Source organism: Phialemonium atrogriseum (genome assembly GCF_030411735.1).
Source record: "Phialemonium atrogriseum strain 8032-3 unplaced genomic scaffold QBC33scaffold_38, whole genome shotgun sequence".
Classification (NCBI taxonomy): domain Eukaryota; kingdom Fungi; phylum Ascomycota; class Sordariomycetes; order Cephalothecales; family Cephalothecaceae; genus Phialemonium; species Phialemonium atrogriseum.
In genome coordinates, this window is record NW_026848175.1 from 134,421 (window position 1) to 154,145 (window position 19,725).

The 19,725-nt window shown below is 54.6% G+C and overlaps 9 protein-coding genes across 9 annotated transcripts; 4 read left to right on the plus strand and 5 right to left on the minus strand.

Moving 5' to 3' along the window:
• Positions 1 to 23: 23 nt before the first annotated feature.
• QBC33DRAFT_551356 (NAD(P)-binding domain protein) lies at positions 24 to 1,298 on the plus strand. Its single transcript, XM_060429172.1, has 2 exons — positions 24 to 447; positions 512 to 1,298. Exons 1-2 carry the CDS (start codon positions 156 to 158, stop codon positions 994 to 996), a joined length of 777 nt encoding a protein of 258 aa, XP_060278941.1. The 5' UTR covers positions 24 to 155; the 3' UTR covers positions 997 to 1,298.
• On the minus strand, positions 1,170 to 4,434 carry QBC33DRAFT_551358 (uncharacterized protein). Its single transcript, XM_060429173.1, has 4 exons — positions 3,884 to 4,434; positions 3,585 to 3,821; positions 3,450 to 3,525; positions 1,170 to 3,390 (listed from the first exon to the last, which is right to left on the minus strand). The coding sequence occupies exons 1-4, from the start codon at positions 4,155 to 4,157 to the stop codon at positions 1,239 to 1,241; spliced, it is 2,739 nt and encodes a 912-aa protein (XP_060278942.1). The 5' UTR covers positions 4,158 to 4,434; the 3' UTR covers positions 1,170 to 1,238.
• On the plus strand, positions 4,425 to 4,713 carry QBC33DRAFT_551359 (uncharacterized protein; the record flags this gene model as incomplete). The annotated part of the gene is made up of 1 exon (XM_060429174.1): positions 4,425 to 4,713. The coding sequence occupies one exon, from the start codon at positions 4,428 to 4,430 to the stop codon at positions 4,641 to 4,643; it is 216 nt and encodes a 71-aa protein (XP_060278943.1). The 3' UTR covers positions 4,644 to 4,713.
• A 1,248-nt stretch (positions 4,714 to 5,961) lies between these two features.
• QBC33DRAFT_599898 (S-adenosyl-L-methionine-dependent methyltransferase) lies at positions 5,962 to 7,518 on the minus strand (the record flags this gene model as incomplete). The annotated part of the gene is made up of 5 exons (XM_060432060.1): positions 5,962 to 6,290; positions 6,355 to 6,809; positions 6,877 to 7,000; positions 7,081 to 7,210; positions 7,267 to 7,518. 5 exons carry the CDS (start codon positions 7,516 to 7,518, stop codon positions 5,962 to 5,964), a joined length of 1,290 nt encoding a protein of 429 aa, XP_060278944.1.
• A 114-nt stretch (positions 7,519 to 7,632) lies between these two features.
• QBC33DRAFT_599900 (uncharacterized protein) lies at positions 7,633 to 8,368 on the plus strand (the record flags this gene model as incomplete). Its single annotated transcript, XM_060432061.1, has 2 exons — positions 7,633 to 7,899; positions 7,992 to 8,368. Exons 1-2 carry the CDS (start codon positions 7,884 to 7,886, stop codon positions 8,366 to 8,368), a joined length of 393 nt encoding a protein of 130 aa, XP_060278945.1. The 5' UTR covers positions 7,633 to 7,883.
• Positions 8,369 to 9,909: 1,541 nt separating this feature from the next.
• Positions 9,910 to 13,053, plus strand: QBC33DRAFT_614154 (uncharacterized protein; the record flags this gene model as incomplete). The annotated part of the gene is made up of 9 exons (XM_060432577.1): positions 9,910 to 9,975; positions 10,105 to 10,173; positions 10,241 to 10,770; positions 10,832 to 10,865; positions 10,899 to 11,833; positions 11,897 to 12,002; positions 12,046 to 12,243; positions 12,340 to 12,757; positions 12,820 to 13,053. 9 exons carry the CDS (start codon positions 9,910 to 9,912, stop codon positions 12,969 to 12,971), a joined length of 2,508 nt encoding a protein of 835 aa, XP_060278946.1. The 3' UTR covers positions 12,972 to 13,053.
• Positions 13,054 to 14,975: 1,922 nt separating this feature from the next.
• Positions 14,976 to 16,954, minus strand: QBC33DRAFT_256607 (oxalate formate antiporter). The gene is made up of 5 exons (XM_060423067.1): positions 16,753 to 16,954; positions 16,432 to 16,552; positions 16,123 to 16,362; positions 15,969 to 16,061; positions 14,976 to 15,904 (listed from the first exon to the last, which is right to left on the minus strand). The coding sequence occupies exons 2-5, from the start codon at positions 16,487 to 16,489 to the stop codon at positions 14,994 to 14,996; spliced, it is 1,302 nt and encodes a 433-aa protein (XP_060278947.1). The 5' UTR covers positions 16,490 to 16,552; positions 16,753 to 16,954; the 3' UTR covers positions 14,976 to 14,993.
• A 75-nt stretch (positions 16,955 to 17,029) lies between these two features.
• QBC33DRAFT_256591 (uncharacterized protein) lies at positions 17,030 to 18,079 on the minus strand. Its single transcript, XM_060423066.1, has 3 exons — positions 17,951 to 18,079; positions 17,490 to 17,890; positions 17,030 to 17,384 (listed from the first exon to the last, which is right to left on the minus strand). The coding sequence occupies exons 1-3, from the start codon at positions 17,989 to 17,991 to the stop codon at positions 17,230 to 17,232; spliced, it is 597 nt and encodes a 198-aa protein (XP_060278948.1). The 5' UTR covers positions 17,992 to 18,079; the 3' UTR covers positions 17,030 to 17,229.
• A 356-nt stretch (positions 18,080 to 18,435) lies between these two features.
• QBC33DRAFT_623475 (uncharacterized protein) lies at positions 18,436 to 19,350 on the minus strand (the record flags this gene model as incomplete). Its single annotated transcript, XM_060432897.1, has 2 exons — positions 18,436 to 19,094; positions 19,329 to 19,350. The coding sequence occupies 2 exons, from the start codon at positions 19,348 to 19,350 to the stop codon at positions 18,436 to 18,438; spliced, it is 681 nt and encodes a 226-aa protein (XP_060278949.1).
• Between the last annotated feature and the right edge of the window lie 375 nt (positions 19,351 to 19,725).

Below are 19,725 nucleotides of genomic sequence, written 5' to 3' on the forward strand. Positions count from 1 at the left end.
ACGGTGACGTCTCTCTTCTTGCGCAACTCGGCCTCGCTTTGCAATACACATCTCTTGAAACTGCGTTTTCATTAGTCTCCCTTCTCACAACTACAAGACTACTTGCTACCGCTTCATAATTCGTTTTACCCCAGCCAGAGGATCCTGCACACACAATGGCTGCTACCGCAAAGAAGATCGTCCTCATCACCGGAGCCAACACCGGCATCGGATGGGAAACCGTCAAGGCCTTGCTGCAATCCAGCCAGCCCTACCGCGTGTTCCTGGGCTCGAGGTCTCTAGAGAGGGGTGAAGAGGCGATCTCATCCCTGAAGAAGAAGGTCCCCGAGACGAGCAGCAGTGTCGAGACGATCCAGGTGGACGTCGAGAGCGACGACTCCATTAATCAGGCGTACGAGAAGATCAAGGCCGGCCCCGGGTATATCGATGTACTCGTGAACAACGCAGGTTAGTTATTCCACCGCGACAGACAGACCCCATGCCACGAACGACCGCCGTTAACACCAAGCAGGAGCGGCAATGGATCCCAAGATCGCCAAGGGCGAAATGACCCTCCGGGAGGCCTACAACAAGACCTACGACATCAACGTGTCAGGCACGCAGGTCCTGACGCACACCATCCTCCCCCTGCTGCTCAAGTCCGCGGACCCGCGACTCATCTTCATCACAAGCGGCCTATCGTCGCTCGAGAACATGAGCAACCCCTCGGGGCCCAAGCCACGCGTCCCGTCCCCGGACGGGTACCGCGCCAGCAAGGTGGCGCTGAACCTGGTGATGCTGTCGTGGCACGCGAGGCTGCGGGAGGACGGCGTCAAGGTGTGGTGCGTGTCTCCCGGCTTCCTGGCGACGGGGCTGGGTGGGGACAAGGAGCTGCTGGTCAAGAGCGGGGCGGGGCACCCGTCGATTGGGGGGAAACTCATCACTTCTGTTGTCGAGGGGGAGAGGGATGCCGATGTTGGGAAGGTCGTTGCTGGGCAGGGAGTACAGCCGTTTTGAGGAGCCGGGAAGAAGAATCAGAGCTGACTTGTTCGTGTCACTTGAGGAGCAAAATTCGTTACGCAAAAGGCTGTGTCCGTGGGTGTTGATGCTTGTTGTGTGTGTGCTTGTGATGTGATCTTTATTGCTGCGGACGGAGATGGTGTTAAATGCTGAATAACGATTGGTTTACTACCTAACTAAATGCACAGGACGCAACCTGGAAGGTCATACATAACTTACACAGCCCCATCTGTTGAACCTCAGAATCCCCACTGGCTACACCAGTGTTTCATCAAATCCGGCGTCACTGCCTTCATCTCCCTCATCGTCTTGCTATACTTCTTGGTTCTCGTCATGTCCATGTTAACGTGACCCTGATCCCCCTTGCTCATCCCTCGGTAAGTATCCAGAAGCTTGACTGCCGGGTTCTTGTTTGCATCATCGGTCTTTGCGTGGCTCTTCTCGACAGTGTCGACCCATTCCGAGAAGGGCACAAGTCGCTTGATACGACCGCCGTAGAACTCCTTTACGGCCTGTGCAAGGGGCGTCCAGGAAATTTTGGACGGGTTGACGCCGTGGAAATAGCCGTTCACTTCCTCGATGGGAACCCTGGAAGTGATGCCAGAAACCTCGAGGACCATTTTAGCAATCCCCTCGATAGGCGTCCAGTCGACGGTCTGCATTGGCCCCAGGTCTTCCGGGAGAACGCCCAGGTACGCCGAACTGGCGATGATTGTCGGGAGCCATTCCTGTTTGTTCCACATCCCGTTTTCCGACTCGGGCCCTCCAATCTGCCCGACCCGGATAATCTCGGAGGGGACGCCGGATTTCTTGGTTGCCTCCTCGAGGAGAAGACTGCCGACCAGTTTCGACCGACCGTATCCGGTGGAGATGATGGTGAGGTCGTCGATGGATTTCTCTGGGACCGGATATGGGTGTTTCCATCTGTCCACCGTGCCGATGGAAGAGATGAAAGTGATAGGGGCCTGTTTCCTGGCCCCGGCACTGAAATCGACGAGGTGACGGACTCCCCGCACGTGGGGTTCGAAAGACTCGACCGGCATGTTGAAATTGACCGGCCACTGGTTATGGATAATCCTATCCACCTCGTTGTGGAGCCGCCTGTAGGCTTCGTTGCCCACTCCAAGACATGATTGCCCCAGGTTAGCGTGCAGGAACTCGACCTTGGCGAAATCCGTCTTCAAACCGCGAGATTCTGTTACCTCCCTCTGCCTTCCAAGTCCGTCTTCCGCACGGTTCAAGCAGACGATCCTTTTCACAGCCGCCGAGGAGCACATGAAGTCCAGCAAGTATGATCCCAAGGCCCCCGTCGACCCCGTGAGCATGATGACCTGCCCATCGTCGGCGGGAGGCAGTTTCTCGGTAGTATCCGCAATTGGCAGATGGCGGGTATATTTATCGAGCTGGGCCTTCATCGCATCAATCTCGTGCTGGGCATCATCCTCTTCGACTTCTTGGCCGTGGCTGCCGCGCTTGACTAGTGAATACAAGTACCCGGCAAGCTTCCTGGGTGTCGGGTTCCCGTATATGACACGGGTCGCCACATCCCCGGCGCTGACGTCGAAGCCAGCCGCCTCCAAGCTGGCGCGAAGGAGTCGCGAGGCGTTGATGACCTTCATAGAGTCGATCCCGGCTTGAAAGAAATCCGTATCAGGGTCGAGGGAGACATCTCGTGCGTTCGCCTTAAAGAGACCCGCCACTGAATTCGTCAAACCTCCCTCCGAGCTGAGGTCGAGCTTGACAGCTTCGGATACAGCTGCCTGGCCAGCCTTGTCATAGATGTCGTTGATCTCGTCCTTGTATAGCTTCACAGTACCAGCCCGTTGGACCGTGCCTTTCCCGGCTCTCAGGAATGGCTTGTCAGGTTTGGAGATTGCGATGAACTTGCGTCCAATCTGGCCGTGTGCCACTGTTTCCTTGTTGGCCTGAACAACCAGCGGCCAGATATTATCAATGAACTCGTTCACCTCTTTCTCACTCCCAGGCATCTTCTGAGGTTCGATGAGAAGTGCCGGCTGGAACTTGTTGGATCCCACGACAAGGGCACCCTTGACGTCCGGGTGGCCCATGATGGTGCTCTCGATCGTGACGGGGTTGAGCTTCTCCCCGTTTGAGAAGACGATGACGTCGTCCGCACGGCCTTGGTGGAACCAGTGGTTTGGCAGGGTCGGATGGCGTCGATAGAGGTCTTTTGTGCTGTACTCTTGGGCATCCGGAAAGGTGTAGAAGAATCCCTGCAGGCCGGGGTCCTTGTCCTTGCGGATAATGACCTGCTCGAATACGTTGTCTTCCCCGGTCTTCCGCCAGTCGCAGCCAAATATATCCGAGTTGATGATGAACCAAGGCCACAACTTTCGGTCAGGTTGATGGTATATGGGGAACGGAGTGAACCTGGCAATGGTGTCAGAGGCAGTCCGGACAAAGTTATTGATGACAGGCAACAAACTCACTCTGTCGCGGAGATGATGTTCTCCAGAGCCACGCCATTCTCCACGAGTCTATCGCCGGCCTCTTGGGCGAGATTGCCTTATGAAGAACGTCAACAGGAAATTGTCCTAACCCGCTTCTTTGAAGGGGAAACTTGCCACCACCAAACGCAACCATGTTGAGCTTACTCAGGACACTTGTGCCTTCGTCCGACTGACTCAGCTCTTCAAGAATGACAGGGGGGAGGAGGACCGCCTTGGGACCAAGTTTAGTCAGACATTCGACGACAATGTCCGAAGAAAGGGGCTTCTCGGGAATTCCTAGGGCGACCAGCTTGTCCCAGTACAGTGTCGCGATGATGGTCATGTACAACGCAGCCGCATGGAAGAGGGGCACTGTTTTGACACACAACAAAAGTCAGCATCAGTCATCGCCCAGGACAAAGCAGGTTGCATACTTGGCGCAAACAGGAGGTCAGACATTTCCTCCCAGGCCTGCAACCACACCCGCGTCCCCTGCCACTCCGGCAGATCGTGGTAGGCATCACTGATGGCGATCATGCCCTGGCGGCAGACGATGGGCTTAGGGATCCCCGTGCTGCCGCTCGTGTGCAGGACCACAAGAGGGTCCCACCTCGCCTCGTCAAACGACGAACCCCTATCGTACGGGAAGGGCGGAACCTCCTCGGCCGGGAACCACTGGTCCAACGAACTGACCATGATGGCCTTCATGTCGCGCTCCTGCAGCCACGGGTGCACAGTAGCGCTGAACCCCGCGTCGAAGCAGAGTGTCCCGCAGTTGGTCTTCTCGAAGAGGCTGATCTGCCCCTCGTGCGAGTTTCGAGGGGAGATGAAGAGGGCGTTGAAAGGTATATGTGTGTCAGTATTGTACGGCCAAAGTTATCAGTAGCTCGGGAACTGATGGAAACAAGGTGACGCACCTGGTAGCCCGCTTTGATGGCGCCAAACATATAGATGAGGTATCGGATATCGTTGGGGCCGATGTATGCAACCGTGGGAAACGTCTTCGGCGGCGGCGGGCCCGAGGTCTCGATAATCTTGTGGGCGATGTGGTTGATGGCATTTGCGGCTTCCTTGAAGGTGACAGCTTTCCACCCATCCTTGGGATCCGCCGAACGTGGAATCATGATCCAAGGGCGGGAGGGCTCGTTTTTAGCACGCTCATCGATGATGTCGACCATCAACCTGCGACCGTAGGGCGGCTTCACCCCATCTATTCCTGGCATGTTTACTTAATCTTGCTTTGCCGTGAGAAGTAGGAGTTGGGGTTATTCTGCCTGCGAAGTTGGTTGCCTTTCGGAATCCTGGGTAGGTTCTGGTGGTGTTATGTGCCAAAGGACGATGGGCAATATTTCAAGATGTTTGCATGCCGGATGCCCCGGATTGTGGAAGCAAGAAGTACGAGTGCCGCAGCATCTCCCGCATCTCCCGCATCTTTCCTTCCATCACTCATCATGAGTCCAATATGTGTGGGTCATCCCCCCATGTGGAGATGTTCAATTGCATCACGCGTGGTTGAATAGGGGCCAAAATGACGATCCCATGAAGTTTAATACGTGTTTGTCAGGGGATTCGGAATAAATATACCGGGAGCATGCTTGTTCTGGCACGATTAGCTAAACTTAAAGCAATGCCTCTACTTGAGAAGAAATACCGCGTGGACGCCGTATGGCGTCAGAAGAAGCTCACTTGATGTATCCTGCAGCGTGCAGGCGGAGCCGTGCCAATCAAGCTCTACGTCTCCGATTTATGCCTTTGCACTCGGGGTATGATACCGGCAGTTGGTTGCAGGACAGCAGCCCATCTGTACACGTTGGACCAACAATTATCCTCGTCCGACTTTGACTTGTAGCAGAGCCTGGCACCCGCCTCAACTTGCGCCCCGTAGAACTCAAGTGTATGGGTTCTACACTCCCGGTATCTCAGATCACTGAGCCGAGGTTGCTCGACTTGTGGAACGGGATCATACGGTAAACCTTCAAAGTCTACGGAGAGGCGGTCGGGTACTGTGGCTTTTGAGATCAAGCTCGAGCTCGTATCGCCAGGTGCTCTAAAGGTTGAGCTGTACCTCCTCTACCCACCAATGCACACAACAAAGTGCATATAAATATAGCCCTGACAACGAAGGCTAGGTTGTGAAGCTTTAGGGGCCTGCAAAGGCGCTCTGAGAGGAGCGAGAAGATTATTCTCGGGGTAGATCCATAAGACGCTATGCTAGAACCCTTGTGCAGATAAGCTTGTACTGCGGTAAAGCATGCCCAATAAGATCTACTGTTACATTGATTAAGCGACATTCACAGCTCCGTCTCAACTCCACTCGTCTTGGCTTCCTTGCTATCGCTCCCTTGATAGTCGGTGTCGTATCCGTGATACCCAACCGTTGCATGTCACAAAGGGAGAACGCCAATGATGGATGCCAAGGATGAATACCTGGGTGCTTGCTTCTTGGTTCCATATCCTCTATTGCACGCTCTATTGCCAACAGCTACATGCAAACATACACAGGGCCGGCCATCTAGTTCGGCAGACTTGGCAGCTCACACTCAATCAGACTCTCAACCCCCTTCCCGCCGCTCCAGATATTGACAATCTTCAGCCCAGCCATCTCCTCAAGCAGGTGATGCCAGTCGGCCTCGGTGCGCTCCTTGGAGCAGAAGAGCGTCAACATGACCATGTCGAGGGCCGACGTCTCCCAGTAGGCGCCCGTCTGCGGGATGACGTTCTCGTTGATAAGCAGCTTGCTGTACCCGGGCTTCATAGCCTCCTTGATGCGCCCCAGGATGGTCTGGCAGACGTCGTCCGGCCAGTCGTGCAGGCATGAGTGCATGTAGTAGGCACGAGCACCTGGCAAATCAATCAGCCAATGCTCAGGGGAATGACGGGGAGAATTCGGTGCTTCCTCAATTACCTTTGACTGGCTGCTCTGTATGGAAGTCATACTCTATGCGCTGGATCTCCGAGTCCAAGTCTTTGATCTGGCCGATGACGACAGGTAGATCCTGGAGGATCAGCTTCCCCGGCGTGTTGGGGTGCCGGCGCTTGAACTCGGCCAAGTCGTGGCCCACGCTGCCACCGATATCGACAAGGAAGGGGGCGTCCGGGCTTTCGTCGGCACCATCGATCAGGTTCTCCCTCACCGGGTAGAAGCCCGGTGCCATCCACGGCGGACGGCCTTGGCGGTATCCTCCCATGTGGTGGTTGAAGTGCATGCCGTAGCCGAGGGACTGCTGCCACGCAAACATATCCTTCTCCGTGCTGTAGGCGTACATCATCGGCGTGTCCTTGGCGTCGGTTGGGTTCTTCCAGCCGTGTTTTCGGGCGTATTCGTGGAATTTTATGGGCCCGGCGCTCGTGGCGGAAAGCCTCCAGTTGGAGAGACAGAGCGTGGTTAGCCTTTGTTTCCGTCATCGAGACAGGGGACTCTGCTTACATGGCGAGATAACCATCGCCAATGATGGGAATGCTCATGGCTTTCGAGTAGTTGGTAGGCTTGTACTCGTCCGCGCCAGTCTCGGTGACGTACCCCATGGCACCCAAGTGACGCATCAAACGGCCTGTCAACATCACATGTTAGTTCAAACCGGCTGCGACGAGGATATAGCCGGGAGCCAGCGGTCAGACTAAGGAGACATACTCAGGAGGACAGGATCAACCCCAAGGCTCTCAGCCAGCTCGCCAACTGTCTGAGCTCTGTCGCCATTTTTGGCCATCAAAGTCCACAAGCCAGAGTCGACACCGAACATGAGGCCAGCCATGGCACCAGTCTGCAAACGTCAGCAACTAGAGGACAGGTGCAGTAATTGGGAGTCCATTTACGCACTTGTGCCCAGCAGTGCTTTACCATGGTTTCCCTAGGCGTCTCGAGAGCCTGAACCATGGTTCGGGCCTTGACGAGAAGGTCGTGCCTGGCTTCATCGCCGCCGGTTTCCAGTGCATCTACACCAGCGATGATTTCCTTCAACAGGCCCGGAATTGCTTCGGCATCGTTGGGACTCGTCGCAATGGACACGTCAACCGGTGGGCTCTGAGCTCCATTGACTCCGTTTGTGCCGTTGGCTTCGCTGACTGTCATTTTGTTGCTGATATTGTGTAATTATCCGAGAAGCTGGGGCGGTTTGGGGCAGCAAGTAGGGAAAGGGGAACAGCAAGAGGGCAACGGGGAAGATGGCTGGATATCCGCAGTTATCAGATCCCAGGAGTCAACTTATTAACCTGGGTGGGGAGATTCTGTCGGCCACATGCAAGGGTGGAATCGACAGCACCATCCAACCGGTTATCTCTCCTCGCACTACTACTCACACTACTGCCGAGCACTTCACAATGTCAACACGCATGGGTCCCTTGGCGGTGATAGGTCATATCTTAATGGCGAGTCGGAGACTTCGACGACAAGGGGTAGTTGGGTATTAACGGCCGAACCCCTTTTGTATTTTTCCCATGGCCGAGATAGCAGGTAGACTCGCTCTACGATGACTTGCGAATAAAGACATACCGCAAGTAATTACAGTGCTTGAACCTGCCAGGCAAACATCGCGATTCAGTCAGTCCTCCGGCGCAACCCGTTCGCATCCTCCCAAAAGGAGTCGAAGCTCGGCCCACGGTTCTACGAGGACTACAGCGAGCAGAGCAAGTCGGGCATCGAGCTGGGCCAGCGCAAGCCAAAGTCCAAGGCCAAGGACGACCTCGGGCTGACCATCGTCGCCGATGACGACAGCCAGGAGAACATCCTCATACCGACCCAGGGCCAGGAGTGCTCGTATAGCAGCAGCAACAACGAGAACGACAGCAAGGACAACAAGAAGCATCGCGCTAGCCACCCTGTTGACGGCACCATCGTCCGGACCGATGTCGTCACAGTCGAGTATGAGCCGCGGACGGCGAGGCGGGACACGGTGGGCTCTCAGCGATGGAGGGTTGTTTGATATGTTCGGCGAGTGCATTCCCCAGGCCGTGGACTGATCGATAGACCCATGGCCTCGTCGTTAAAGGGGGGTCATAGTCCCGTGGCCATGTATTTATAAGAACTTGGTGTATAATCTACTCAGGATTGGCCATCATGTGATTTACATTCCCGGCCCGTATCAATAAATGCCGAATCGAAGACAGCACCCCGCCGTGTTCTTGGTTCCATCTTATTATGGCGACGCATCTCTCGAATGGGCCACCCCTTCCTCCGTTTCCAGCAAGCGTTGAAATATTCTGTGTTGACGACCTGAACACATGAGCACCAATCCAATTATCAACATTCAAAAACGCAGAGAAGGGCAACACCGACGCAGATGTCTCCAGTTGCATGTTCACTTGGAGGTGACTGGGGAGGGAGGGTGGTCCGTGCATTTTCCAGCCCCTGACCCCTGACCCCTGACCCTTCTTGACTTCTTAATAGTAATTTTCCGATGCTTCCTATGGCACACTTTCCGTGCGCTGTGTCCTGTATCTAACTCAAATCTCTCACGCTACTAGCCCAAAAGTCTCCGAGCCTGGCGTTGTCCATGTGATGTATATGGGAGCCCCGTTACTGACAGGAAAGAGAACATGAGCCGAGAGCTAAACCCGCGAGCACAGAAAACAATCACAATCATTCCGTTCCTCATTCACCTTGTCAGGATCACTTCATCATCAACAACAGAAGAATTGCGGCACCCACAACTGCTGGTGCTGGTACAAAGACGATGGGCGAGCTCAACCGTGACTTCTTCGAGTAAGTTGCCAACACCCCATAAATTTCACCACATCATCAGTAAACGGCTGACATGGTATCGGCTACGCAGCCGGCTCTGCAGCCAGATTCCCTGGGTCCGTGACCTTGTCGAAGAGATCTCCGGCTTCCTCCGGGACCACACTGCCTGGATTGGCATTCCAGATGCACCGGGGGTTAGACTGTTGGATTACGCTTGTGGATTCGGCGTCGCTTCCACGGTACGAGTGGCAGCAACCGGCAGCAACCAACAGCAACTTCATCTGATCTCTCTCTTCCCCACCCCCCACCTTCCGCCATCGTCGCATCGGCTGACAAAAATCACCCCTACAGGCCCTCGCCCCGCACGTCCCCGTCCTCCGCGGCATCGACAGCTCCGACGGCATGGTAGCGCAGTACAACGCGGCCGCACAGAGCCACGGCCTATCGCCGGGCCGTGAGGGGCGACCTACTGGCTGGTTCCGGGCCGATCGACGACCCGGACCTATCCGACTTCGACGTCGCCGTCATCTCGATGGCGCTGCACCACGTCGAGGATCCCGAGACGATGATAAAGAAACTGGCCGAGCGCCTGCGGCCGTGTGGATCTCTGGTCGTCGTCCACAAGCTCGTGCCGGCCGGCGCCGGCCCGCCTGTGCCGGTGAGCTTCCCGGCTGCGCATACGGTCACTCGTCAGGGATTTGGGGAGGAGGAAATCCGCGGCATGTTTGCCGACGTTGACAGTTGCTGACTAGGTGGACTAGGTCATGTATCGCATTGGGTCACATGACTTTCGATGTTGACAGCGCCTTGCTTTGGGAACTTGCCCAGGACTCAGCGCAAGAGGTCGCCGTAATCGGCGCGGGACTCATCATGAAGGAGTCCCAAGACCTCGCGCGGAATCCTTGGAAAATGCCGCTGATCAAGAGGCTGGGAAAATTGGCCGGCTACCTCTAATTCGTTTCCTTTGACCGCGACAAGTACGAAATTCAGGATACCGCTTCCCAAAAGGTCGGGGAATTGCTGCAGGGCCTCGAGCTGTTGTGCACGGTGAGCTTCCACGTTCTCTCGTGTGCCACTTACGCCTTTTTCTCTGACTGGAGTAATGTGGTTCTAGTGGCCTCCCAAAGCTGCATCACACTTGGGTAGCAAAGATCCTTCTACGCAGTTCCCTACCCTCTATGCCTTGACGTCCAGGCACGTTGAGCAGGTGCGATACCCAGACGGGATAGTTCAGCTTGAACGCAGCCTGATAGCCTTTGTTTCAAGCGACGCCCACATGGTTAAGGGCTATTTCTCGTTTCTCAAAAGATTTTCATCAACCAGAGACGAGCTCCAAAAACAGGCGCAGGCAACTCAAGCAGACATTGCCGGACCATCCGCGAAAGGCCTCGAGATACCGGACGATTACCCAGCCCATGTCCACCAAACCTTGTATGAAATCGTGAAGAAGTACTCGCAGTGTTGTTGCGCAGTCTCGGGTGTACTGCCGAGTCCCTTGAAACGGCACGATGGCTGGCTGAGGCTGAAGGAGAATTTCCAGACCAGCGATGACGATGTTGTTTTCGATGCTGTTTTCTCCAGGACTCCACAGCGCGAGCCAAACGACAGAATCGAATGGCAGCATCTGCAATTCCACATTGCAAGGTGCCTTTCCGAGCCCTGTTAACCTCTGTCGTGTTCCACTGACGCGAAATGCCGACCAAAGGAATCAGCCACGCCTGAGAGGTGTGGAATTCGCCGTCTAAGATGCTCCATCTCCGCAGCCGGCAAAGCCAGCCGCGAAAGCCCAGTATGAGGGCACAATCAAATCTACCAGTCAGTTCTGCGAGCTCCTCAGAAAACGAGTCTGTCCCGTCAAAATATGTCTGAAGGTCAGAGGCGACAAGCTATTGCAGCTGCGCGACCCCAAAGGAGTCGACGACGACATCGCTCAGGAGCAAAACATCTCGCTTGCAGACGTGCTCGAGCGCCACGACCTATGTGCCAAGAAAAGGTTGCTGCTCGCCTACATCCTAGCCAGGTCCTTTTGGCAGTTCTACAACTCAGATTGGATGGGTAACCAGTGGACGACAGAGACTGTGCAGTTTTTCCGGGAGCGGGATGGCGAAGACGACGACGACGAACACCACAATAATGTCTGCCTGCTCGAAGAAAGCCCGTACGTTGCGCTGTCCTTCCAGAAATACAATTCGTTGCTATCGGCAGAATATCTTGCCACTGAATATGTGGTTCACCGCTACCCTCGCGTCCTGGCATTGGGTACCATGCTCCTCGAAATTGGGCGGAGGAAACGCCGCAAAAAGACGACGCCAGGGCATGCAAATGATGAAGTCAAGACTATCGAGGAGAAGATCAGCAATTATTTGAACGATATAAGGAGCACCTTGAGACGGAAGACGTGGCCCGAACTTGGTCTCCAAGAAGAGGTGCAACAAACGTACAGAGTCATCGTCAATAACTGTTCGGACCCGAAGCTCTTTGACACTGGCCATACGAACCCGTCAGCACAAGACAACGATGTGCTCACAATTGAAGAAAGACGCGCTATTTTCTATAAAAGCGTCATTTCTCCCCTGAAGAAGCTTCTTGAGAAATTGCAATGGATCGACAAGTCGGGGAACATTCAACGTCAGGATGGCGTCGAGGACTCTCGCATACCAGCGGCCTTTCTCAATGCTGAGCAGGCATCCAACGCATCTCAGCCAGGGTTCGTCGCTGCCATTACTCCTGCTTTGGATATCAAACATCTCTTACTGACGGATAGTAACAGCTTCAAAGCTCGGCAGTGGCTTCTCAAGATTCAGAACTCGCCAGTCACAAAAGATCTCTGCTGGGGATTCGTAAAAAATCCATCTCTTGAACGAATTCGAATTGCCGTCCTAGACACGGGATTTGACCCAGCAGCGGCTTCTTTCAAAGGATCCGGACCGGAAGCGCCGGGTCAGGGAATGGAAAGACTACGTAGTCGACGAATCAAGGACGAGGGTGGATGAGGATGGACACGGAACGCACGTCTTGTCGCTTCTGATGAAAGTAGCTCCCGCAGCCAACTTTTACGTTGTGCGAGTTGCACGAGACACCCAGGATTTGGCCCATTCCACCAGCAATATTGCCAAGGTATGAAACCCATCTAGCCGAACATTCCAACGAACGAAGGGGTTTTGCTTCTACCACAATTTGCAACAGTTTGGTTCGCTGACATTTACTCTCAAGGCAATTATGTGGGCAGCTGGGGAACAAAAAGTCGATATAATCTCCATGTCATTTGGATTTGACGAAGAGGCTGTCATCCAAGGCAAGCCGGTCATCAGCAATGCCATATCGGACGCCCTACGAATGAGAAACCAGCGCATCCTCTTCTTCGCAGCTGCGGCCAACGAAGGGGGAAACCAGCCTGAGATGTTCCCTGCCAGGCACCCACAGGTCATTTCGATACGAGGGACGGACGACAAGGGATGGCTCCAGCGCTTCAACCCCCCGCCGGGCTATGCGGGTTTCGACTGCTTCATGACGCTCGGCCAAGACGTCCCGGGCGCCGGGCTCAGTAGCAGAGACGGCGGGTTTGAAGTGTGCAAGTCCGGAACGTCCTTCAGCACTCCGATAGCCGCGGGAATAGCTGCCATGCTGCTCGGTTACGCTCGTTTGCACCAAACGCAGCTGCAAGACATGCTCCGCACAGACACTGATTGGAAGCTGTGGACAGTTCCTGTCATGCGCAAGATGTTGAGAAAGATGTCGACGGAAATGTTAGACAACTGGTATTACTTGTCAGCGGAGGAGTTTACGAAACGCCATCACCACCTCAAGTTAAGCATGATTGCTTTGGAGTTTTGATTAGGGGCTAACAGTTGGGAACTTGATCCAAAAGAAATCTAGCCTAACACATACTCATACAAGAGTATTCATATTCGAACTGTGAATTCAAAGGTTGAAGCTTTCTGATTTCGCCATTGAACTGTAATTAATTGCTCTCCCATCTTTTAGCGACAACCCCTTGTTTTTATTATACCAAGAGAGCAATTGCTTAGTTTGCTTGTCTTGTCCCAATCCAGATGATCCCTCGCCAATGACATGACCCCGGAAACAGCGCCGGGAATACAATGTCTTGTCCCACAACGGTGGGTTTCATTAGTCGCTAAATATAGAAAGTTGCCAGAGGGTAGTGGATACGAAGGACCGCATCCCCGAACTGCAACTCCAGGTTTTACACTACACAATTCTCGATGCCCTTCAACACGCCTAGCCTGCGGAACGTCTCCGCTCCACAAATCTGCCACGGACCCATCATCTCCGGTCTTGGCTTGCTTATCTAGCCCGACTTCCTCGATGATTCCAAGGGTCTGATCGCCGTCCATGGTTTCCTAACCTGGAGGTTTGTGGTGAGGAGCCACTGGTGTCTCCCAAGTCAATGATGCATGCCAAGATTGTAGGTAGTAAGCATCGGGATGCCCTTGACTTAAGGAAAAGAGAATGAAGGATGTGTATCTGTCTCCCTAGATATATAATCCGAGACCGCTTCACCCGACTCCATGCCTCTTCACGTTTTTCCATCCCCAGAACCAGCCAAACCCCAACGCATCTCTCGCCATCAGACTTTGCAACCCTCCAAACCTCGAGCCAACCTGCCCAGAGCTCCAACTCACAAACACTTCCACGATGCACTTCTCTCAGCGCCTCATCACGGCCGCTCTCCTCCTCGCCACGACAGCCCTCGCAGTCCCAGCCCCACAAGGGACCAGCGCCAAATCCGAGTGCTGCTGCTGCAACCCGTCGATCCCGGCCACGGTGTGCACGACCATCGCATCCGGCAACCACTGCATTTGCCCGGCCGTCTTCTGCGAGCCCAAGGTACCGAAGCTGAAGCAGTGCTGCTGCTGCGACAACTGCTCGCTCATTCCCTACGAGGACAACTGCTACTGCACCATGAGGGTCTGCCCGACGACGTCGGTCAACTAGGGGGAGCAATACTGGTCACGGGCAAGATATGCCCGGGAGGGGGGGCTGCCTGAATGGGTGGGATGAGCGGACAGAATTGGGAAAACCAAAAAAGTTCTGCATTGCAGATGCAAAGTGTAATTAGGAGACTGCTTTGGTCGGTTGAGCGGGAGAAAAAGGAGCTACGAGTCTGGTAAACGCATGGGAACTGCAAGAGGGAGTCTTCGTTCAAGAAGATATCAACCAATTCAAATGCCCTTGAGGACTTCAACTCAGACGCACCTATTTAATGGTGCACAGTATGGTTTTTACGCTCTCCAACATTGTGCTCTAAGTTGGAGGATTCGTCTAATATTCTTGACTGGAAGCAAATCATGACTCCGAGACTCGCGGCGCATATTCATACTACCACTTGCCCAAAGCTGGTTGCATTTCCCGGAATGCCTTGTGGTCGGTTACATCCCGACGGCTATATTGCGATCCCCTGGCCGATGTAACTCTGCGGCGTGCGGCAGGAGATGGGGAAGGTTATGCTCAACCAGGTTGCACCTTCTGCTAACATATAAACATCGATAGAGCACCTCACAACTCGGTCTCTAATAAGAGAGGGGAAGGTCAGTTGACATGAGGCACGAAGAAGTTCACATGGGCTCTGCATCTGTACAGCACTCCTGCCCCTTCAACTATTACTGGTGGGATCTGTTGGTTCTGCTGTCACCTTGAAATCTCCCGGTTTTATATCTACGAATTGCACGATAGTAGATAGCATTGTTGAGCCACGGTTGACACGCTGCTGCATGGCTGTAGTTCCTTACATCACCTTCATCGGTGTCCTGGACCTGTCACAGGGTATGTACCATACGTATAGCAAGGGTGCCGTAGACGTGTGTTGGTGATGATTAGCATCATGCCTCTCCTTAATAACCCATCGTCTAGCAGATAACCCTCAACCCCCACCCGCCAGCAATACCCCTTGCGACGGCAAACGCAACGACGGCCGCGAAATAAAAGCACCCACAGAAGATAATCAACCCCTGATAATCCCCGTCATTAGCTTGCAAGATAGCCCCGGCAATCGGAATCCCCACCAAGGCACCAAAACTACAAACGAAGAAGGCGGTCCCGCTCCGCTTCCCATAATCCTCAGTCTTGCACACCTGCCCCACACACACAGGCGTCAAGCTGATAGCCGCGCCCGACCAGAACCCATAGAGCACAGTAAACGACGTGATCATAGCCTCGTTCGCCGCGGACGTGAGCCACAGCGCCAAGATGAACGCCGTGCACACCAGCGCCGTGCCGCACATGACATTGAAGTGCCCGAAGCGATCCGCCACGTAACCCGGCAGGGCTCGGCCGGGGATGGCTCCTACATTGAGCAGGGCGTTGAGGCGATACGCCTTCTGCGGATCGACGCCGGCGCGGATGGCGTACGACGAGATGTACGAGTAAGGGATGAAGACGGCGAACTCGATGAGGAAGACCGCGACCGTTGTGGCGGCGAATCTCCTGTCGCGGACCAGCGCCGTCAGGTCGATGGACGCGCCGGCCTTCTTGTTTGGCGGGAGTCGCTTGCGCAGGAGGCAGCAGGCCATGAGGCCGAATGCGGCGCTGATGAACCCGATGACGCGTATGGCCCAGGGGAACCCGATGCGCGGGGCTAGGTGGAGGATGATGAGGGGGAAGGCGACGCCGCCGAGGCCGCCGGCGGTGCAGGCTATGCCGGTTGCGAGGGCGCGGCGCTTGAGAAACCAGTGGCCGATGGAGGATATGCTTGGGTTGAAGATGAGCGAGGCTGACATGCCGCCGAGGACGCCGAAGGATAGCAGGAACTGGTAGAATTCTAGGCAAGAGCTAGATATCAGCCAAGTTCAAGTCTGATGTGGAGGTTCGGCGTTGTCAGCGACCTTTTGACAGGCTCAAGCACATTATGGACGCCACGATTCCGATGCTCCCCGGGATCACCAGCAACTTCACATCGTGCGCATCGAAGATGGGGCCTGGGGAATGCCACGAGTTAGCTGCGCATTATAAATTGCCAACATTCGCTGGGTAACTCGCCAGTCTGGGCTCCGCAGAAGTACAGGAAAAAAGCGTAGGTACTGAAGATCCATCCAGTGGTTGATTCTGGCAGATGCGACAACTCATTCTGGGAGACCCATGCCTGAAGAACAGCCAAGGTGTTTAGCAGCCCCATGCACGGGATCATGGCGCACCAAGCACCGAGCACAACGAGCCATGCCTTGGTGCCGCCTTCCGGGTAATACTCTGTATCGATAGCGTCATTGTCCGACGCCATGTCTGCTGATGTGCAGCTCAATGGTGGTTAGTGTTATTCCAGAATACATCGAATTACGGAGATAAACATACCCATTGGTAATGTCGGACCTGCTTGGGTGGGCGGTGATGACCCATCCCGTTCCTCCATCTCGGTGCTAGATCCACTGGTTTGGCATTCATCGTTGCTTGCTATGGGGAGGATTCCTGTCGTCTTAAATATTCAAAAGGTTGGTCAGCAAAGTTCACCGCTTGAGGTCAGAGATGGAGACCGAGGTCGTCTACAGTAGCGCACCCGCCGCATCCACAGAAAACCAGGGATATTGGGGACTTGATCGAATCATCGTTCTTCTGATTCCCAAGCAGCGGGTGAGGCCACACGGGTAAACAATAGCCGGCTCTAAGGCGACCCACTTGGTGTGCAGTAGTACGGAAGGAAGGGGAAAATGTCTAAGCCCGAGCTCGCCCCGCTTCAAAGTCCCCATGGCCATCTCTTATCGCCGCGTGGAGTCGGCGAAGGAGCACAAAGAGAAGATATACCATGACAAAGTGCCGCCATAGCTCCGGTTGAATGGGGTCTTTGCTGGTCCCAACGTGGTAAGGCCTATAAGGCTAGAGAGCGAGCGACAGGCCAACGTGAACCTCTCGGAAGAGGACCGGTCTTGGAGCATAGGGAATGGGATTTGAGACGAGCAGCATTGACTAACTCCTTCCGGCTCGGAGGGGTCTGGAGGGTGTGGTGTATTTCAATGATATATTCATCGCCCAGGCCCACGCTAGTCATCGACGCCGACGCTAAATAGTACCGAGACAGGTTGCCAATGTGCCATAACCAACGTATATGACGCACCCGAAACAAGTCGAGATAGAAGAAAACAACCCATGGTCCTTTCAAACCGTGGTCGGGACAGTCGGGCAATCCGAAGTCGTCGTGAACGGGAACCCCGTAGTGCACAGGACGCAGCCCGAAGCTGTAGGGCACGGCAACGTCGACGTCGAAGTCGAGACGCCGAAGGAGCTGCAGCCACAGGGCGCAGTCACAAACTCTGAATCGAGGAACGGGAAGAGTCAGTAAACCTGTCCATCCATCCATCCATCCATCCTCCACTCAGGAATCCGGGAAACAGGGAGTTCAAATCAAAATATCTCACTATCAAGAATGCAGAACCCGGAGGTGCAAGTGTGGGCGCACCCAGACGTCGGGTACGAGTGCACCGTCACCGTAGCCTGGCAGGTCGTGGCGGGCGGCGACGGCCCACCGGGACATGTCGACGTCGAGGTGGCGTAGACGTACTGCGTCCCGCACCCGCCGCCGCACCCGCCGCCGCTACCGCAACTGGCGCACGGCCGGTCGACGGTGACGGTCGGCACGGGGAAGGCGCAGTCGCACGGGTTGGAGATGGTCGAGAGCACAATGCAGTCCGGGACGGGGCATGTGGGGCAAATCTTGCCCGTCTTCGTGACCGTGGGGCAGTGTGTGTCGGTCGATGTAGTCGATGTAGTCGTCGTCGTCGTCGTCGTCGTCGTGGGCTGAGGTATGGCCGCGACGCCGCTGGAGGTTGGGGATTAGAGTCTTGAAGCAAGTTGGTTAGTTATTGGATGGGCAGCTTACACGGCGATGAGAGATAGGATGAAGGGCAGATGCATGGTCATTGGGGTATCTTTGGCTCTATAGGTCAGCTACCAGCACCGAGGAGACGACACTAGAAGAGCTGACGATCCGGGCACTTATATGTTTTTCTCTAGCCAACCCTGGTCGTTGTTGTCTTCGTCCACAAAAAAAATATCCCTGCTAGCCACGTCTATTTTTAGGTCATGGGCAACTTTAGCCGGCGAGTCTTGAAGCAGCAGCTACCTATAGACAACGGTAGGAGCGACAGTGATGGATGGACAATCGACCGCGACGGCAAGGTTATCAACAGCGTCAGTAAGTGGGAGCAGTCTGTGCCGTTGTGGCCGTTGGCGGGAGTTCCCGGCCACATCGTGGGCTCCTGAGATATAAACGCATTGGTTTTGTTTGTGCAAATAACTATCTCCGCTGGAAGGGATGGGAAAATGCCGTTATCAATGCCCACTTCTTTCAAAAGTCGTCCAGAATCATACAAACCATCTAACATCGACTTTAGGAGATTCATCCTCATCGTCGTCCTTGCCCTCCCCCTTCTCTTTGCTCCGCTTCCGCTCGAATTCGTCCCACGTGTAACAATATATCCAGATATTCGGTACCCTGTACTTGTAATCCACATCATATGCATATATTCCCCCGGCTCCAGAGCTCATCCAATCCGACGAGTACGCCATCGCGCCGGTCTTGGTCTCCGGTGGTGTCCCCTCGGCAACATGAGCGCGATTGATGACAGGCAACGACTCGCCATACAGGTAGCTCGCAAGGCCCCTCACAAAGTCACCCTTGGTGACTCCGACCTCGTTCTCCAGCGTGATGGTGGGCTCGACCTTCGGGAGGCTGCACGCGCAGCCCAGGATATGATGCGCGTCAAACAGCTTTATCGTGAACTTCTTCCGCGGCGGCAACGTCAACGTATCGGGGATCTTCGGGTCTGATACGACGGTGTCGTGGAGGCGGGCCAGGATGTCGCGCCAGTACGCCTGGAAATCAGAGGGCGAGGCCGGGTCGAAGGCCGGGCTGCGCGGGAAGGCGTCGTAGGTGGCTTCAAGCAGTGCCGCGACGACTTTGTGCCATTTCTCTATCAGCCCTTCGTCGTCGTCGTCGTCCTCGGGTTCTGAGTAATCTGCCTCTACGTCTGAGATAGGATCTGCTGCTCCTTCGGGTCTTTATCTCGGCGTCCTCCAGTTGCTGCTCGTCCATGACTGATGTCGAGTTCTCGGCCATGATAGATATGGCTATGTGAAGAGGGTTTTTTTCTCTTTCTTCTCTTCTGTGGTGGGAGAGAGAGGAAGGGAGTTCAACTTCTCCTTCACCTTGTTTTATAAAATCCTCATTTTGGCTTTACTTAAAGTTCATGACTCACGCTGAAGTTGGATTTCGGTCATGATGCAGCCGTCTGAATTGGCCACATGCGCGGTGTCTGCGTATCTGTTGGCCGAACCTTACCGGGATAGCTGTTGCCTGGTTACGTTCTACAAGAATGAACATCGACGAGCGGGACAGTGAGAGGCAGAAAAAAACCAAAAGGCTTCAGAAATGGATGGATATTTACGGGTACCGAGGTACCTCTTCCTCTCCTTGTTTTTGAGTTTATGGCAACTTTAGCCGAGGGTACAACTCACTTGCATCCCAGGTTAAAACAAAAGCAGCTGTAACTCCGCGATTTTAGGGTTGGAGTCGCTGATTTGAGAAACGTGGGGACAACACGAGAAGCTGGCGGTCTTGACACAAACGAACCCAATGGGGGGGTTTTGCCCAGC

Excerpts from the sequence above, each read along its gene's own strand:
- QBC33DRAFT_256591 (XM_060423066.1), bottom strand. The coding sequence starts at position 17,991 with ATGACCATGCATCTGCCCTTCATCCTATCTCTCATCGCCGT. Across the intron at positions 17,891-17,950 it reads ATCCTATCTCTCATCGCCGT|CGGCGTCGCGGCCATACCTC; the intron begins GTAAGCTGCCCA and ends CCCAACCTCCAG. Across the intron at positions 17,385-17,489 it reads CGGGTTCTGCATTCTTGATA|AGTTTGTGACTGCGCCCTGT; the intron begins GTGAGATATTTT and ends TCCTCGATTCAG.
- QBC33DRAFT_551356 (XM_060429172.1), top strand. The coding sequence starts at position 156 with ATGGCTGCTACCGCAAAGAAGATCGTCCTCATCACCGGAGCCAACACC. Across the intron at positions 448-511 it reads TGTACTCGTGAACAACGCAG|GAGCGGCAATGGATCCCAAG; the intron begins GTTAGTTATTCC and ends AACACCAAGCAG.
- QBC33DRAFT_256607 (XM_060423067.1), bottom strand. The coding sequence starts at position 16,489 with ATGGAGGAACGGGATGGGTCATCACCGCCCACCCAAGCAGGTCCGACA. Across the intron at positions 16,363-16,431 it reads AGGTCCGACATTACCAATGG|ACATGGCGTCGGACAATGAC; the intron begins GTATGTTTATCT and ends GCACATCAGCAG. Across the intron at positions 15,905-15,968 it reads GTGCTTGAGCCTGTCAAAAG|AATTCTACCAGTTCCTGCTA; the intron begins GTCGCTGACAAC and ends GCTCTTGCCTAG.
- QBC33DRAFT_551358 (XM_060429173.1), bottom strand. The coding sequence starts at position 4,157 with ATGAAGGCCATCATGGTCAGTTCGTTGGACCAGTGGTTCCCGGCCGAG. Across the intron at positions 3,526-3,584 it reads CATGGTTGCGTTTGGTGGTG|GCAATCTCGCCCAAGAGGCC; the intron begins GCAAGTTTCCCC and ends GTTCTTCATAAG. Across the intron at positions 3,391-3,449 it reads AACATCATCTCCGCGACAGA|GTTCACTCCGTTCCCCATAT; the intron begins GTGAGTTTGTTG and ends CACCATTGCCAG.